At 39.6% G+C, this 17,370-nt stretch overlaps 3 protein-coding genes across 3 annotated transcripts; 1 reads left to right on the top strand and 2 right to left on the bottom strand.

Moving 5' to 3' along the window:
- Positions 1-443: 443 nt before the first annotated feature.
- zcchc8 (zinc finger, CCHC domain containing 8) lies at positions 444-6,517 on the bottom strand. Its single transcript, XM_069699368.1, has 14 exons — positions 6,337-6,517; positions 6,169-6,211; positions 6,003-6,077; positions 5,606-5,708; positions 5,434-5,514; positions 5,215-5,318; positions 4,919-4,984; positions 4,747-4,807; positions 4,523-4,659; positions 4,263-4,405; positions 3,992-4,107; positions 3,617-3,703; positions 2,011-2,131; positions 444-1,844 (listed from the first exon to the last, which is right to left on the bottom strand). The coding sequence occupies exons 1-14, from the start codon at positions 6,509-6,511 to the stop codon at positions 820-822; spliced, it is 2,337 nt and encodes a 778-aa protein (XP_069555469.1). The 5' UTR covers positions 6,512-6,517; the 3' UTR covers positions 444-819.
- Positions 6,518-7,751: 1,234 nt separating this feature from the next.
- LOC138621379 (uncharacterized) lies at positions 7,752-10,854 on the top strand. Its single transcript, XM_069699367.1, has 4 exons — positions 7,752-7,992; positions 9,506-9,635; positions 9,765-9,898; positions 9,996-10,854. The coding sequence occupies exons 1-4, from the start codon at positions 7,873-7,875 to the stop codon at positions 10,770-10,772; spliced, it is 1,161 nt and encodes a 386-aa protein (XP_069555468.1). The 5' UTR covers positions 7,752-7,872; the 3' UTR covers positions 10,773-10,854.
- A 782-nt stretch (positions 10,855-11,636) lies between these two features.
- rsrc2 (arginine/serine-rich coiled-coil 2) lies at positions 11,637-17,204 on the bottom strand. The gene is made up of 10 exons (XM_069699366.1): positions 17,075-17,204; positions 15,671-15,815; positions 15,264-15,304; positions 14,129-14,292; positions 13,693-13,824; positions 13,470-13,586; positions 13,018-13,103; positions 12,673-12,929; positions 12,422-12,511; positions 11,637-12,333 (listed from the first exon to the last, which is right to left on the bottom strand). Exons 1-10 carry the CDS (start codon positions 17,078-17,080, stop codon positions 12,148-12,150), a joined length of 1,224 nt encoding a protein of 407 aa, XP_069555467.1. The 5' UTR covers positions 17,081-17,204; the 3' UTR covers positions 11,637-12,147.
- Positions 17,205-17,370: the final 166 nt, after the last annotated feature.

The raw sequence follows: 17,370 nt of genomic DNA, 5'->3' as shown, positions 1-17,370 counted from the left end.
TGTTTTCTGCATGTACTTAGAAAAAGATGGACTGGCCAGTGAAACAGGACTGACACAATATATGGTAATTATCCCAACTTTGAAAGATAATAAATTAACACACTATTTCTTCAAGTTGTTTTTAAAATCTATATCTGAACATGTTATCTTTTTTGTTTCCATGTCAGTTTCAGGGGGGATTAAGTTGATCTCAGCTCTACTGTGAACCTTTTTGATAAATGCTCTAATAACGAAATAATGAAATCCAAGCTTTCTGATGTCACAGAAACTAAATTCAAATTGTACTAAAGAGTTTTAACAAGATGCAATTTCATTACAATGTGCCTCAAAATCATCGATTGAGCCGATTATAACATCAGCAGGTCAACCAGGGATTAACTTGTTTCACTGAGTTCTGCTAAAAAATGAAGCAAAATGAAATTAAACCCACATAAAGCACTGGAGCAAATACAAGCATGTTTATTTGATGATTTTAGAGCAGTTCAAATGGGGGGGGGGGGAATAGAAAAAGACATTTAAACACCACAATATGAAAATTAACACAGGTTAGCAAATAATTTTCGACATTTTACAATAAAATAAAAAGCCAGAGTAACAGTACTGCTACAAAATTTAGAGACTAATTGCTGTTAAAGCATCCCTCAAAGGCCTTCCCTCATTGTATCTTTACAGATTAAATGTATATACAGCAAAGACATTCAAGTTGGTACAAAATAAAAAACAATTAAAAAACATGCTTGATGAAGATGAAAACTGAAGATTCTAATAAAAAAAACAAAAAACATCCAAATTCTGTTCGGAAACAAGACGATACGATTTTCATTTTTTCTTTGCCAAACTTCGAGGGGAGCTTTTAAGTAAGCTTCTGATCCTAAGGTACGTTCCTGTGGCTTCAGCGACTTCTGTGAATTCGGGTGTATCCTCAAATGGAACGATGCCAGCTGCAAACCTGCTTCGATGAGGAACAGCTGTTACCTTCTCGACAAGCTTAGGGGAAGCACAGTCTCCACTCCCCAGACGAGAGAAATCTACGCAAGGGCTCTGTGGGTTGTCTTCCTGGAATTGGATTTGATCAGGACTCAGAGGGCTGTCATCTTGGGCTTTGACTGGTCCAGGACTCTGAGGGCTGTCATCTCGGGCTTTGAGTGATTCAGGGCTCTGAGGGTTGTTGTCTTGGGCTTTGACTGGTCCAAGAATCTGAGAGTTGTTGTCTTGGGCTTTGACTGGTCCAAGAATCTGAGAGTTGTTGTCTTGGGCTTTGACTGGTCCAGGAATCTGAGGGTTGTTGTCTTGGGCTTTGACTGAATCAGGGCTCTGAGGCCTGTCGTCCTCAACTTTGATAGAGAAATTCTCTATAAGCCCTGGTTCCTTTGGATTTTCATTGCTATGGCAAGGTTCTGTAGGTCTAACTGTGTCCATTGCCTCTTCAACCTCATCCATTTCTGTATCAGCATGCACAGGTGTGGACACACTTGGGGAACTGGGCACAGGTGTTCCCAGTACAGGTGTCTCGCTGTCGCTATTAGTGGCAGTGTCGGCATTCTGCAGAGCAGCCCAGATCAGCCTCTGCTGCTCTTCCAGTTCCTCCAGTGTCAGTTCATCCTCTTCTCCCTCCATCGTTGTCGTCTCATCCACGACTACCCGGTTTCCCCCTCGCATAGCTGGAGAGCCATTGGTGGGTGTGGGTGGAGGTGTACCTTTTGGAAGAGGTGGGGGAGTGGGTGTAGCAGGAGGAGTGCCCTGTGGTAAAGGAGGGGGTGAACTGAAGCACGGAGAGCCAGGAGGCATCGGTGGTTGGAAGTGGAAGTCACCAGGGCCCTGAGTATGATAAGGTGTTCCCGGATCTGAGGACAGAAATGAAATAAGATCCCGCAGAGATTCAAAAGTGGCACTGTGGCCAAATAAAGACGAAGCTCATTTTCTTGTTACTTTATATCATTCTGCATTTCAGGGACATTTAAGATGCATAACGAAGTGCCTGCTAGAAAAGTGATCAAGAAGAATAGTTACCTGATTCAACATCCATATCTGAGCTCCTGTCTGAGTGTCGATCGGGGCTAGATCTCGTCTTCTTCCTCTGCTGTGGAGATGAGTCAGATTCATGTCGCCTCTTGTTACAGGTGGCACCAGGCTTTTGGCAGGGAATAAATGACGTGCAGAGACTATTAAAAGGTTATGACCAAAAGGTGCTGTCATCGCGCATCCCCTCTTTACCACTGCCAGTAAAATGGTAAAGAGTAGAAGTGTAAAAAAGAAATCGCAGAGGACTGAGTACTCAGATTAGTATGGTAATCGACTGTCTAAAATAGCTGTGCAAGTGGGATTATGAAGACTGGACCACCTGGACAGCTGTATAGTAAAGTAGCATCAAAAGTGAGCCGAGTACAATTTGTGGTTGAAGACGGTAATCAATATCTGGTATGGGATTAAAATGGTTCCACAACAAATAAAGCAGAGTGGTATCATGGAGAATGAGTACTGATCTGATATATAGTTCCTAGGGTGTTTGCAAAAGCGTTGACTAAGGGTGCTCCGATCAATCGGCCACTGATCGTTATCAGTAGATTCTCATTCTAAATAGTTCGATCAACAGTCTCTATAAAGGACGTTCAGATGACGCTAAATTCTTTCTACGCGCAGCTAAAAGGGTTTCACTGGTCTGGCAGTTCTACCGGGTGTCTGAAAAAGTTTTTGTTTTTCTTGTTTGCCCCAATGCACTTAAGCTCCAGATATGTGGGACACTTTCTGACGTCCTGGCCGCTGGACTGATGCAGCACAAAGGTGAAATGAGTGCAGGGCCCTAAACAACAGAGAAAGTACCACGAGCTGTCTCCATGCATGCTATGTATGCTTAATTGTTGGATTAAGATGGCGAACATAGTGGCAGTGACATCAGCAGTCTAATAACCTCACAGATGTATCTCTAACTTTCGGAGCCAGTTATCCAACAAAATGCACAGCTGCTTGTTTTTTTGGCAGGACGATAAAAGCCACTTTCCATCTCATGCAAGGAGCCAAGCCTACCTCTGTGTACTATACACAGGTGAAGATAGCCAGCGACTTCTCAACGCAGCAGGGAATATTGTAGAGAAGAACAAGCTGTCAAAGAAGATCAAAGATGCTTACATTTGTCAGAAAGAATCTGACATTGGTGCTCAGGAAATAAGCTTTGAGAGGTATGAATAATATTGATCTCTCTCTCTCTCTCTCTCGCTTGCTCTCTCAATAGCCGGTTCCTAATTGTCAAGCATAGGCTGCTATGGTTTAAATCAACTCTCAGAGAGTGGAGTGTTGCACATGCCTGCCAAGAAATGAACAGTTGCCAATTCATGATACTTTCTAATCTCTTCATTTAAATACATAATATACAGTGTTTTAAAAAAAAGTTAAATACATAAATAAAGCTACACAATAACTAATAGGCCTCAAATAGAACCCGTGATCCATATTATACGATACTGCTTTGAGCAATCGTTATCAGCCCCGAAAACCCTGATCGGAGCACCCTTGACAAGATATCCAGAACATTTGGTTAAAACTAGGGAAATGTAGCCACAGTAACAACCGTGGCGTCCATGTTTTGAGAGGTAAACCAAAAACACTTGAGGGTAAATACCATAGGAAAGTTGTTGGACAGGTAGGCTGCGTAGTTTTGCTTCATGTGACTGCTCTGCATTGGAATTGAGCCATACAGCGTGAACTCCTGGAGATCAGAAAAAAGAAAGAAAAGGTGTGATATGCGTAATTACTGTGAAAATGTCCTGTTACCAAAACTCACTGAAATATCTGGCATGAAAGACAGTGGACTGCTTTTAGGATGCACGCTCCTTGTGACACACAGAATTATAAGTGTAAATTGATTGAATGTTGCAGTATTTGCATAAATAAATTATTTTAATTTTGGGATAATATTAATTGAACTGAAACATACCACCTCACTTGTGATACATTCAAATGGAGCATTTGGAAAAAATTACGATGTGGGACTCACATCTTTCATTGTGTGCGGTGCAGCTACGTTAAAGCCTGGAAAATCCACCAGCTTGGAAACATCATAAGAAATGTTTTGGGAAGTGCTGTTGTCTGTTGCACTGCCATCATTTGACACTGTAAAAGAGAAAATAAATCTCACTCAAACATCTGAGCATTTCAAAATGTTTTCCATTAGTTTGCTAAAATGAAAAAAAAAAAAAAAATGAACAAAAAATCAGTAAGGCCTAATGGTTTTCAGTTTTATTTAAAAATAAATAAATAAAACATACCATTGCCGTCATACAGCAATAAGCCGGAGTTTTCCATCTCTGCCTCTTTGAGCCAACCTGGTGGGTAGCCTAGCTGTCTCATGCGATAAATCAGAGGAGGGAGGGTGTTGCCGTTGATTCCCAGTGCTGCCAACAGCTCCTCACTGTTCAAAAGCACAACACAGTTAAACTCACTGAAGGAACAAGATTTACTGTAACTTGTTACACTTACATATTGCATGAGATAAAATTATGTTTCCTTCTGTTAATAAAAATCCTGCCTCATGACTCCAGGCTTGTATTTAGAAAAGCGCTCCTCCACTTCATCAGCATGGTATCGTTGGTTACTCTGCATGGCTTGGTTGCTGTTTTGGTTAAACTCCTTCCTTCTCTCATTAATTGCAGCCATATCTTTAGGCTAAAAAAGTAACAATGCATAAATGTTGTGGCCCTTTGTAAGCTTTAAATTTGAGTTCATGCCATAGAAATTAATCATTAAATGTACCTTGGGACAGTCTCTCATCTGATGACTGCTGGAACCACAGTTGAAGCACATAGACTTGGATCTACAGGGAACAGTCCAGCGATAGGGTCATTATATAGTAATATGCAACACAGCAAATACACAGATCAAGTTATAAACAAAAGACAGAAATAAACAAAGCTTTCAGTCGTACCTTTTGTCTTTCATTTCTATTTCTTGTCCATCAGTTCCAATGACTTGATTGAAAACTTGGTGATAGCTTTGGGACAGTTTAGGAAGTAGAAAACTTCTATCTTAAACTCTTTAATGCGAGTCAAACTCAATTGCTGCCCCATTTTAACATACATCTGAAAATCAATATATTTTTGCTGAAAGAAATTCTTCTCCTTTGATAAATGAATGTGCAGAGAACCAAAGACATGACAAAATACACCGATCCATTGGGACTAAATGTTCGAGAAAGTGTCAATTTATCCATTTTAAAGATACGTTGGAATGTCCCATCCATCTGTTAGCTGGGGGTTTTCATTCACAAGAGGCTGTCCAAGCTTATCAACACTAAAACTAGTGAAATACTGGACACTTCCAACCACCTAAGACAAAAAAATTAAATAAAAATAAGTTGTTATTTTAGTTAAAACGTACCATTTTCTTTTTAACGAGAAAATAAATTGTGCAACCAACTGAGTAACAACTGCAAATACTCACTTTAAAGGCTTCTGTTGTTGTTGTTCTCACACTGCTGGAAGAAATCGTCTGTGGAGCTTCATCCATAGCAAAAGCGGAAGTCTTCATAAAGGGTAGAGTGGGATAGAGAGGGTTGTGTTCAGTCACAGCAATATTGATGTTAATCACAACAACATATATTACGAGTAAATACCTGTGGTTTCATGTGAAAGGACGATTTCTTCTTTTCATTGCCTGGTTTGTGGTGCTTCAAAATCACATTGCAGATGCAGTCTTCAATTTCTTGACGACACTGCCTAGCAGGTAGATGCCAGTTATTGTTTTTTTTTTTTTTAATTCAGCCTCATTGTTTACGATACAAGTTCGGCAGTGAGGGACACACACATCAAAGTAATTCATACGCTGCGCCTAATTAGTCACAATATAATACAATATTTACATACATTACACAATGTATATTATATTTAAAACGTGTGTTGTCAAAATGTTGTCGCGCCGACATTAGCGTGGTTAAAGATAGGTTTACCATTTTGTCTCGTGCATGTTTTGCGTAAATAAGCCGACTCAAACAATAAGAAAAGACCATTTACTTTGACACGATGTTGTTTGTAAAAAGGATCTGCAGAAGTGGTCCGTCGATGTTGACATCTTCAACTGTGATGCCGCTGTAAAAGTGGAGAGGAGTTTAGCGTTGCAGACTGCGACAACACTTTCGTTGCGATTTGTATTAAGCATGACAAGTTTACAGCTAATTACCTCGGTCGTGTCAGGATGTTCAGTTTCCTTTGTAGGACTTTATGTGGTCTGTGAGTTAAGAAAGCAGACAGGAATACTACCCCACAAAAAAAAAATAAAAGCCATTAGCAGGAGGCTCACAGTGCTAAGCTACATGTACAGAGCTAGCTCATACTGACGGAAGGATATTCTCCTCAGCGAGTCTCTGAATGTAGTCGTCGCACTCCTCCAGCTTGCTCCGGAGCTGGCTCGTCTCCTCCTGGTCTTCCTCATCATCTGTGAAGCGAATGTGCGACGGGACCGGCGGTGTAGAGTCATCAAGCTGCTGAAAGAGCTCGCTGTCCCCGAAATCAACTCCAGCCATTTTTAATTCAGCTCTGCGGCGCAGGATGGGAGTTCAGAGGTCAAAGTAGCTGCTCTTCGCCCTTATTGGCCCTTCTTCTGTCACATGATGGGTAGACGTCATCACTGTTTTTCCAGCCCATAATATTTTCTTACAGGTTACATACTTCACACAAGAAGAGAATGAAGTCTTGCAGCTTTAATCTGCTGTTTATGCATAAATCATAATGCAGAACAACACAAAGGACAACATTTTGTCTGAATCTACATTATGGTCGTTTGATAAAGAGTGTTAGAAATCTTAATTTTGAAATGTGACTTAAACAAATGTTTTAAATTGGGCAAGAAATCTGAAAAGTCCTACAAAATAAATGTATCCAAGGCTTTGTAAACCCCTCAACAGGACTAAATACTGATATTGTCAAACTTTTATTAAAAGTTATTCAATGTAACTTGAATTAAGATTGAAATTGAAATTTGAATTCTAAAGCACAACCAACAAAACAAAACAAATCACAAATATCTAGATCATCACTGAATGCAGTAAAGGGAAAATATTTCCACAACCTCAAACTCAAGTCTATATTTTGTTCAACTCCATGCTGACTGATGAAGGAACTATCAACGGTACTGTTCACAGTTGACTCCTTATATATCTATCTCTTTGTCTTAACTAATGATATGCCCAACTGCCAGGTTGATGAGAGCAATGTACATTTATTCAATAGACAGACGAGAGGCTGTGGGAATTAAAACAAAAGAACTAATTAAAAAATGAGGCTCAAAATTTAGGCACTTAGTGCCAAATGAATGGAGCCTGTCAAGACAGACAGAAGACCTTCCTGCATGTCCAACGGATGTAAAGCAACAGAATGAACATTATAGTCTAAACAAAATATTTTTTACCTTGAAGAATATATTTGGATGTAACCCCCTTTGTAATCATCAACATTATGAATAGGAATTGCCATTTAATTAAATATTTTCTCTCAGCAACTATAACATGTTGCAATTACATATATATATATATATATATTTTTTTTATATAATCATAATAATAATAATAACTCCATTACATGTGACTAGTACCTCAACACTGTTGATAAGGTTACATTTCAAAAGGCTTTATATCACAGTGAGCAATGTTGAATAAATAAGTATAATGCTCAGGTCACGTGCCCTCTTTTTCTCACATACACAGCAGCTTCTTTGTCCTGTCAGACATCGCTGAGGGTTTAAAACCCCCTGTGCGCTAGGTGGAGGCACTTTGTTGCAGGCAGACGTTTTTCGTTTACAGGCACTGTCCTGGTAAAACGTCCATTTTTTAAAAAACATTTTTAGACACAACACTGACTGAGTGGGAAGTTTCGATTTCTTCCAACGATGTCAAGTGGCTCAACTTTCCACTTAACTTTACCGCAGTGGCAGGGAGGTTTACGGAAAATTCGCTTTATTTACTTGGTGAATGTGACATCGTTCAGGCTGACAGAGAGCCCCAACAAGGTGAGTTACTTAAAGGTACAGTATGCACGATTTTTAGTTGAAAAACATTCAAAAATTAACTAACATTATCAACAAAATATGACCAAATTATAATTTTGACGTCAGGTCCAAGACGCCTATACACTGTATTGCAGAGATATCCATTGAAGTTTGTACGCTAAAAACTGCTGGCCCTGTCTGCTCCATCCTGTATTACAACTTTGCACTTTAAAAGGCTACAGTGAGTCACTGTAGTGTCTCGTCTACCCTCAGCCCAACATTAGAACAATAAAAAACCTCATACTCTAATGCCCAATCCCAATGTCCACCCTAAACCCTAAACAGCTGTAGTGTTTGAGGGCTATGATGGTTTAAAAGGCAAAATGGGACAGTCCATCGTGACATCACACCCTGCTTGCATCATCATTGGAAAATAAAAAAATGCCACACCTCCAAAAAAACAAAAGATTCAATAAATAATAATAAATATTATTGTCAGAATCAATGTAATTGAAGGCCGAGATGACTGATGCTGTTTTCCAAATGACATACTTCCCTTAGTACACTAATAAATTCATGTTACTTGTGTAGTGCAGGAGTTTTGACAAGGTACTATTGTTTCAAATTCCACAGTGCCATTCTGCACTGACTGGAAATGACATCAGCATGTGAATACATCACCTGCCAAAATATTTCCAGCTTTAATTATTTTACGCAGAAATTAACATGTTTTCGTGCCCTGCTTTACACACTCAATAAACTGATGGCTTCTCTCTAGTAGCACCAGTGAAAAAGAAACACTTCTGTGTGGTGTTTAGGAACAGCGGCAGCTTCTTCAGCTGATGCCTTCATATGAAAATGTTTTAATGTCAGCGGTCCCGCCCTTTCCTCTACGTAGCCAAGATGGCGGCCATATAGGGTGAAAAGTGTGCAGCGTTTTCACACTTCTTTTTTGGACCATTTTGAGTGCATCTTCCTGGTACCTGTAGTGCACTGCATGTTTCTGTACTTGACAGTGGGAACACCCTTATGCACTCAAAATAGTGAGTGTTAGTATGCAAGTATGCCATTTGAAACACAACATGAGACTCCTGGTAAAATAGATCAAACAAGATTTTACATTGGCTTTCTTTTCCACAGCTGGAGACAGCTCTTGGTAAGTAAAGGTGTTTTTACTCTTATAGCATCCACGAAGATGGTAGATTTGTTTTTACAAGCACATTTTCCAGAACCACTTCAACCGCTGGACATTACCAGTATGAATCTGTCAGTAACATTCCTTTTAATAAACGGTTAAGCCAACCAAAAAAAAAAAGGTAGAATAATTGTTTTGTTTTTTGTTTTGAGTCATACGTTGACTAACACAATACTAAAAGGTTCTTTTTATGCATTGTGATCTACATGAATGCCATTTACACAAATAGCAACATAGCATGAGTATCTTTTTTTTTTAAACAAGTCAATTTGCCAATTTATCAACATATTATTGTCGGACTTAACAGGAAGGTGGCTCCTTATGCGCTGTATGTTTCAGGGTCCAGTGATTCCCCTCTATTTGGGAGCTGATCTCCTCTCCAACACCGACATCCGTATAGAAAACCATCCCAGATACCACGCCAAGTTTGCCAAGAAAGGACTTGCCACAAAAATAAATTTTTCCTCAGGTAAAATGTAGAGAAACTATTTTAAAATACTCATTACACTAAAGATAAGAGACTGAGCATAGTTTCCACCAGTGCACCCATACATACACAAACACTGACTGAATTGTCCTTTTTCCTGGTTTGCTGCAGCATTCAGGTTCCATGGTTTGAAGGTACCTGCTTCAAATAACAGTCTGTGGTTCTACAGCGTTCAAGGACTTTTTCGAGTAGCCTTTGAAATGTACAGTAAGGAAGAGCAGCTTTCAATTCTGGAGAACTTCCAAGTACGTACACATTATGTATGCCTTTGCATGATCCAGTACAATTGCTTTGTTACTGCTGTTTTTTAATTTTTTTAATGTTATTTCCTTTCCTCTGTAGGATGTTTGGAAACAACACATACACGACTGCCCTCTGAAAATGAGTCACAGCCTCAGTGTGCAGCTCGACTTTTCAGTGTCCCTCAGCGTATGTAAAGCACAATCAAGGAGTGAATTGTCACAACCTCATTATTGCCAGGTCGACGAGGGATTGTCAGGCGTATGTGGCAGCGACACAGCTAATACATCAGCCGATCACGATTATTGTTCTTTCCCCAAGCAGAGCTTGCAAACTGAGAAAAGCCAACTAGTTGTATCCACAGTGAGACAAAAATTGCACAGCTTGGATGAGCAACTTGCCTCTGAACCTCAAAGCAGCACAGAACAACTGGAGACCGTCTTGCTGCTTTTGGAGAACATTGATCGGTACATAAATGGAACTCTGGAAGAAAAGGATGCAGCTGAAACCGTTTTAGCTCTGCTGAAGGCCAAAGACTGGGTTTCTGTGTATTCAAGCTCCCTGCTTAGTTGTATTGGACGTTGGCTCGGCCAGCAGTTTCATGCAGCCAACAGCAGCATTAGCCAGAGAGTGGAGGGCTTTAAAGTTCAGCATATTGAGCGAATTAGTGACTTGCCTCCTGCTGAGGAACTGGCCACAGAGCTATTCCCTGAAGCCATGCAAACACTGCTGCTTCACTGGATGGGCTTAAGTGAGGAGTCCACCCTGGAAAAGAGACACAGCGAATACCCAATCCTGCTCCTTATTCTGGAGTTTGCCAACCACAACCTCATCACTGGTGTAGCTCATGTGCTGTACTCAAGTCTTATATGCAAATAAAAGTGGATTTCAACCGAGGTACCGACAGTAGACATCCTGCATTTTGATTCTACAACTTCCAGTACTCTAATAAAAATTTTGTAACGTCTCCTTTGGCTGGCCTTTTTTTTGTTTTTTTGCTACACATACTAGTTCTATTAGGTTTAGGGCTGAATGACAAATATGATCCAACTATAAGGCATTTGGCCCACTTAATGCCATAAATCTTAAAATCCAGTAGATGGCAATAAAGTTCAATTGTGACAAAAAAAAAATAGGCTTTTCTTAAAATACAATTACTCCTTATTACAGTCCACATTCACAGGTACCAGTAATCCTTTGAGATGCATATGTACTTTGTTCAAATTTGACACTGCAAGCAGGCATTGTGGAGTACCAGAGGTGTACGGGCAAAGAAATTCAGCCCTTAACTTATCTGATGGGACCGGATTGTTGGGGTGAGCTCTACCATCATCCAGAATGATGGATATGAAAATGTAAAAATATTTAGTTGTTATTATTTGAAGAATTTGTTCTGGTACACCAAAGGGCCAGTTTTGTGGAGCAGTCGAGTATAGTGGTTAATAGGGGAGAACCAGAACAAGTACAATTGTAACATCACAACAGTAAATGTATTCAGACACAGAGTGGTTCCAATCGCAAATTTGCATATTTATACATTTGCCTTGACGAAGGTCTGCGCTTTCCGAGGGCTCTTTTAGTTTATGATATTGATATTAGTAATATAATTTTATGTGATATTCAGGATGTTAATGTTAAGTGATGTAAACTCCCAGTCCTGGCAGCAACACTAACTTCATTTGAAGCAATATGTTACACAGATATTACATAAAACAAAAATTAAGACGTGATATATGAAAAGCCTTTTTCAACACAAAACTAATTTATTTCAATAACAGCCCATCTCCGCCCATGGCAATGCAGAAGACAATAAGTATTACAACCCATGGTTTTTTTTTCCTCAATCAGGAGAATTGAAACTACGGGATTCTGATAATGCTACATTGACTTCAAATGCCTTTTGCTAAATTGGTGTAAACAGTGTTCATTTGAAACACATTATATTCGGTTTATCACATATCAATATATATTTGAGTTTAAAAAAAAAACTACCACATTGTTCAGAACAAATATCTAATTTTATCCTGCATCAACTAGTCAAAATGATGCTTCCTTTTCCAAAGATGTACAGATTAATAAACACTGAGACAAAACTCAGCATTTGGCTATTTACATTATAATGATCCAATATGCGAGACCTTTGTCTATAAATAAATTACAGATTCAGAGCAACATCCATGCAAGCTTGAGGGCTAGCGATGAATTGGTAGTCCTATATGATCAGATGAGTGGCGATGACAGCCAGGGTTTGGCATTACATAGAATCCATTCCACGTGAGAATGAGGAGGAAAAGCCGAGGCCCATTCCCCTCTGGGTGTGCGTCTGAGACCGAGCCATCTCATACTGAACATCAAGGTTCCTAAACATCTCCTCCTGCTTCTGAAGAGTCTTCAAGCCTTCATCATTAAGCGGTTTGGAAACTTCTGCTTCATCTTCTCCCTGCAGAGACAAAAAAAGAATAATCTCAATTTAACTTAAATTATAGCTTGTAAAGCTCAAAGTAAAATAACAATTTTAGCCCACTTACTTTAATACCCATTAGTTTACGGAATTTAACATTTTGGTCCTTGTTTCCAAAGTTGAGCTTCTCCCACAACTCAGCTGTCTGTGACTTGTCCTTGAAAAATAAAAACAAACCCGAAATGAAGTATTATGTAATGATTAATGAACACTGTACATCAAAACATCCTTTCCTTGTTTAGACAACCTGAGGAAGAAAAGCTGGGCATGAACTGCACTATGTCATCAATAAGAATTAATAGCATAATCAAATCTTACTCCATCCTTCTTTCCCTGCCACAGCATTTTCCTTTTTTTCTCCTGGTCTGCAAACTTCATGGGGTTTACAGCGGACGGGTTATAGTAGCTGGGCACAGCAATACCGGTCTCTGCCAGGGTTTTTGCTTGAAGGGCTGCCATCTGCGCTGCCATGGCAATCTGAGGCGTGACCTGCGTCCCAGAGGCCAGGAGGGCTGCCACATTAAGAGCAGGGTTTGAGACAGCTGCTGCAGCAGCAGCAGCAATAGGGGCAGCCACTGCAAACAAAACACAGACCAGCATATGTTACTGAATCGTGACGCAGTGATCAAGGTTTTAAAACTGTGCATAATAAGCGCCTCTCACCTGCAGCTATTTCTTGCTGTTGCTGCTGCTGTTTCTCAAACATTTCCTTCTCCTTCTGCTCCTGTAGTTTCTTCGCTCTCTCTAGCCTGGAAAGAAAAAGAGGAAAGATCAGTTTGCTCAACTGGAAAAGTGGACAGTAAATGGAAGGTAACGTGAAACAAAGTTCACTCGGGAAGCTCAAACCCTGAATGTTAAAAAGACACTTAGGACACGAGTGCATACCAGCAATCATTCATTTTTGTATTTTCCAGCTCGGCCCGCCGGATGACTTTGCTAAGTGTGAAAATTACAGAAAAACATAAATTGCATTTCCATGAGAATATGGAGGTTTATGAGTATAAACATTTTGTAATTTTTTTAATCGATCCAGTAATTGGGTTGATGCCGGATCCGGCCCGCATGTTTGACACCCCTGATCTACAGTGTAAATGTCCTGTAAGATGGCGCCTCACCTTCTGGCCAGGGCCTCCTGTGCATCCATGGCTGTGTTTCGGCCTCGGAACGCGGGTGGATTAACAGACCTGCTTCGACTCTTTCGCCGTACTTTTTCACCCTTTTTCTTTCGTTCCCTGGAGAAACAACCAAAGTAATTCAATAAGAATGCTGTTATTAACATGTAAAATGGAGGGCAAAAGTTCACCTCATCACCACAAGAGCTGCTCTTAATAAGCCTACCTGCTCTTACTGCGACTTCTACTGTGGTGACGGTGTTTGGTCCTTGAACCCGAGCGAGACCTGGCCTTCTTCTTCTTGTCCCGGCTGCGGGACTGTGATCGCCGTTTGTCCCTGCTTCTGCTGTGGTGCCGCCTGAAAGGGATGAGATGCATCAACGTGAACCCAAGACGTTACTGACATGAATCAAATGCTCCCATAATTTCATCATTGAGAAATATTTAGAAAAGATGATCTACTTAACTTGGTACCATTATGTTTTTTGTATGAAATGAACAAAAATTGTTGTAAGTATCTTATATAGGCAAAGAATCATCAAGACCAACTCAGCAATTAATTCAGAAACTACATCAGATCGTTAATAACAATAACTTTTTCCCTTTGCCATTTAACATGTTAGAGGGCCCGCTGAACATATTTCTTTATTGATCACACTAACCTCTCTTTGGAGTGTGACCTGGACAAGCTCCGGCCCTTCGAGGACTTCCTGTCTTTGCGCCTGGATCGCTCCTCTCCGTTCTCTGCTGAAAGTCTCTCCGGATCTAGCTGCTCATCTGTTTTTCTGTGTGATTTTGATGGCTTCTCGCAGTCCTTCTTTCGTGCCTGTTTTAAGAAGAAGTTGTCTCTTTCAGGAAAATAGTGCAACAAAAAGAGTTAGTACCATGGCTTATAGCAGAAAGTATGAAATAAATTTGACAAGTTAAAAAAAACCTTGTCATTTCAAACCCATTTCCAAAACATTTACAGAATATAATTCTCAAGAGTTTGTGTGGGCAATTCTGTGTATGGAGTACATTGGCTGCACTAATTTCAGTTTTGTCGTAGGAATTAAACCAGTATGTTTGGAACCTCTCACAAAATTATAGTTTGCATGCAAACCTTATGATGTGATTCTCAAGAGAGAAAAAACTTTAATGTGGTTTAGCAGCTTAGCAGCAACAATTCAGTGCAACCTGCTTTGAATTTGTACCCACTGAGAGGTTGAAGTAGGGATGGGCATCCAACTTACTTTTTACAGCTTCACAAGAGATTCTGTTTGGATTCATTTCAAAATTAATTCGATTAGTTATGCCCATCCCTAGCTGCAAGTTAATTCCAATTTTTCCAACTAACAATGTGAGACAAATAGGAGTTTGAATGGCAGATAGTTACCTGTCCCAGTAGTAGGCATATTATTTTGCTATGTCAGCAGGGTCTTCTGTTCAGTCTCTTCGTGCATTAGCACGCTGAGTATGATTTATTGTAGAAATGTTATCATGTGATCTACACACAGGATTTAACAAAAAATAAAAGGAAAAAAAACTACTCTTCACCATTTCATATGGTTACAAATAATGACATATCCAAGGACCTAAGCTTCCTTTGAGACATGTGAGCATAAGGAGGGCAAAAAAGGACCCATTCCATGTGAGTTAGCCCATGGCCATCTATTTCTTCTGAACTTTGGCTATTCTAACATGTTTAACCTAATAAAACATACTCACCTCGACCTCAAACTAACAAGGAACATAACCTATGGTCTTCAAAATCACATTTAATGTGTTTCTAAACAGATAAATAAATGTATTATTTACCTCTTTGCTCCTGCTGCGACTTCGTCTGTGTTTTCTGTCACCTGAAAATGGCAGACAGCAGAGTTTAAATTTGTCTGAAGGAGTGACGTTGAGAAGACCACATTTGGACAAATATACAAGAAAGCTACTTTATATTCAGGAAGAGGGAGGAATTACCTCTTTGCAGAGTACACATTAAAACTGCCCTTTAAAAAACAACAGAAATTAGACTTTGCTCAATAATTGTGGGTATATGTTAGCATACTGTAACACGTTAACGTAACTATGTGTGGAAGAAAAGAGGCTAAAATCTGTGGGCAACTCTGTTCTTGCCATGCTCTCAACTGATACATGTATGTACACGAAGAATAAATTTCCCACCATGGTCCTTTTTCAGTGTTGTCTGGTTACCGTAACTTAATACTAACGTTTTCGGTCCCTGGAGCGTGACCTTGACCGAGAATGGTGGTGTTTGGCGCTTCTGGGAGATCGCGATGAGTCCATACTGTGTTTTTTTCTGTGATGAACTGGGGAATCTGTTCTGGTCAAGTCGACAGAGTCGTTGTCACTCGCCTGAAACAAATCACATCAGCAGCAGGTCAGCGTGGTGCAGTATGCTCAAGTACTGATGATTTCCTTGTTGTACAAACTCCCACAGGTAGTGTGAACTATCTTCTTAAAATTAGTTTGTGGCAATTTGGAACAAGATGAAAATAAATACAGATAATATAAAGCATACTAAAATATAATGATAATTAGGGGGTGCACATGAGTCAATTAATTGATCGAGAGACAGATAATTTGCAACTAATTTCATAATCAATTCATTGTTTTGTGTAATTTTTTTAAATGAAAAAATATTCCAGCTTCTTAAATGTGAATTGGTTGGTACAAAACCAGCCATTTTTGGCAGCACTTGGGCTCTGGAGAACAATGGTGGACATCATTTCACCATTTTCTGAACATTTTACAGATCAAACAGCTAATAGATTGATCGAGAAAATCATCAACAGATTAATTGGTAATGATAGCAATAATTACTTGCAGCCCTACTGATCATTTCAGTTTGGTTCAGCCCGAGCAAATACAAGGCTATCTGCTGGGGAACCCAAACACTAAATTGTCCTACTCATTTCAATAAAACAAATTTATGTAAAAGTTTTTTTCTAGTACATTAAAACAAAAAAAAACCACTTCCTTTTGCAGTCTGTTTAATATCAGTTGTCAGTTCAGAGAATTTAATTAATCGGTAAATTCAAGAAATCAGTTTTTAGTAAGGGCAGGTCTTCATAGGCACGTCATGTATTTCTGTAATAAAGTCTATTTATTATTGCACAGTTCTAGGAACACAAACTATTTCCACGTTACTCAGCAGTGTTCAAAGGACTGTGCAAAAATCAAGATTTTCAACCCTTCGTGATAATTTGGGCCCGGCGGACAATAACACCGTTTTAAAAACACGCTCAAGCTCAGCTCATAACACATCATCACCGTGTCACGTGTATCACCACCGAGCTGTCGTTACAATTACAACAGGATGGAAGGATTCTGATAATCTCGATAGGATGTTGGATTATTGGCTATTTATTTTTGTAAAAAAAAAAAAAAAAAATCAGTAAATATCCACAGGACGTTGTGGCTACATTGATAGCCACATGTTAGCATCGGTAAACAGGAAACCTTTACCGAGAGCTAGGTCGCTAAGCTAACGACGGCTAACCGCCATCTTTTAAGAAAAATGATTTCTGAGTAGAATCGTAGATTTACTCTAATACTATAAACAGGTCGCTGCATTCATACATGTTTGATCGTGGTTGTACGGTGGTACTTACCGACATAATCCAGAAGCACTTTATAAATACGTAACAGAGTTTTTTTTGTTGTTTTGCTGTGTGTGCTAACGACGACAGAGATGAAGCTAACTGCTTTGGCCGTTGTCTTGCTCAGCTCATTCCAGAGATCTGACCCGGGTTGCCAGGTTTGACCGCGATAATCCCCCACATGTAGTCAAAGCGAAGAAGAACAGTTGTTAAAAAACAAAACGAACCAAATACAAAGTTTAAAGTTACAAAGTCAATTCAATGATATTTTAATGACTTCCGAGTAACAGGGGGTATTTAAATTTAGC

The sequence above is a fragment of the Brachyistius frenatus genome, unplaced genomic scaffold (genome assembly GCF_029030835.1).
Source record: "Brachyistius frenatus isolate BFR_SWC_R1_liver_20210118 unplaced genomic scaffold, ASM2903083v1 Contig_30, whole genome shotgun sequence".
NCBI lineage: Eukaryota > Metazoa > Chordata > Actinopteri > Embiotocidae > Brachyistius > Brachyistius frenatus.
The sequence above is the reverse complement of the archived record's forward strand: the minus strand, read 5'-3'. Positions and strand labels throughout refer to the sequence as shown.

Bases quoted from the DNA above. Each gene is read 5' to 3' on its own strand.
- zcchc8 (XM_069699368.1), bottom strand. From the start codon at position 6,511: ATGGCTGGAGTTGATTTCGGGGACAGCGAGCTCTTTCAGCAGCTTGAT. The intron at 4,406-4,522 runs GCAGGATTTTTA...GCTTTTGAACAG, and splicing joins TACAAGCCTGGAGTCATGAG to TGAGGAGCTGTTGGCAGCAC. The intron at 1,845-2,010 runs GTAACTATTCTT...TTCTGTCCTCAG, and splicing joins AGATATGGATGTTGAATCAG to ATCCGGGAACACCTTATCAT.
- LOC138621379 (XM_069699367.1), top strand. From the start codon at position 7,873: ATGTCAAGTGGCTCAACTTTCCACTTAACTTTACCGCAGTGGCAGGGA. The intron at 9,636-9,764 runs GTAAAATGTAGA...GGTTTGCTGCAG, and splicing joins AAAAATAAATTTTTCCTCAG to CATTCAGGTTCCATGGTTTG. The intron at 9,899-9,995 runs GTACGTACACAT...TTTCCTCTGTAG, and splicing joins CAATTCTGGAGAACTTCCAA to GATGTTTGGAAACAACACAT.
- rsrc2 (XM_069699366.1), bottom strand. The intron at 12,930-13,017 runs GTGAGAGGCGCT...TTTTGTTTGCAG, and splicing joins ACAGCAAGAAATAGCTGCAG to TGGCTGCCCCTATTGCTGCT. The intron at 12,512-12,672 runs GTAAGATTTGAT...TTATTTTTCAAG, and splicing joins GGCAGGGAAAGAAGGATGGA to GACAAGTCACAGACAGCTGA.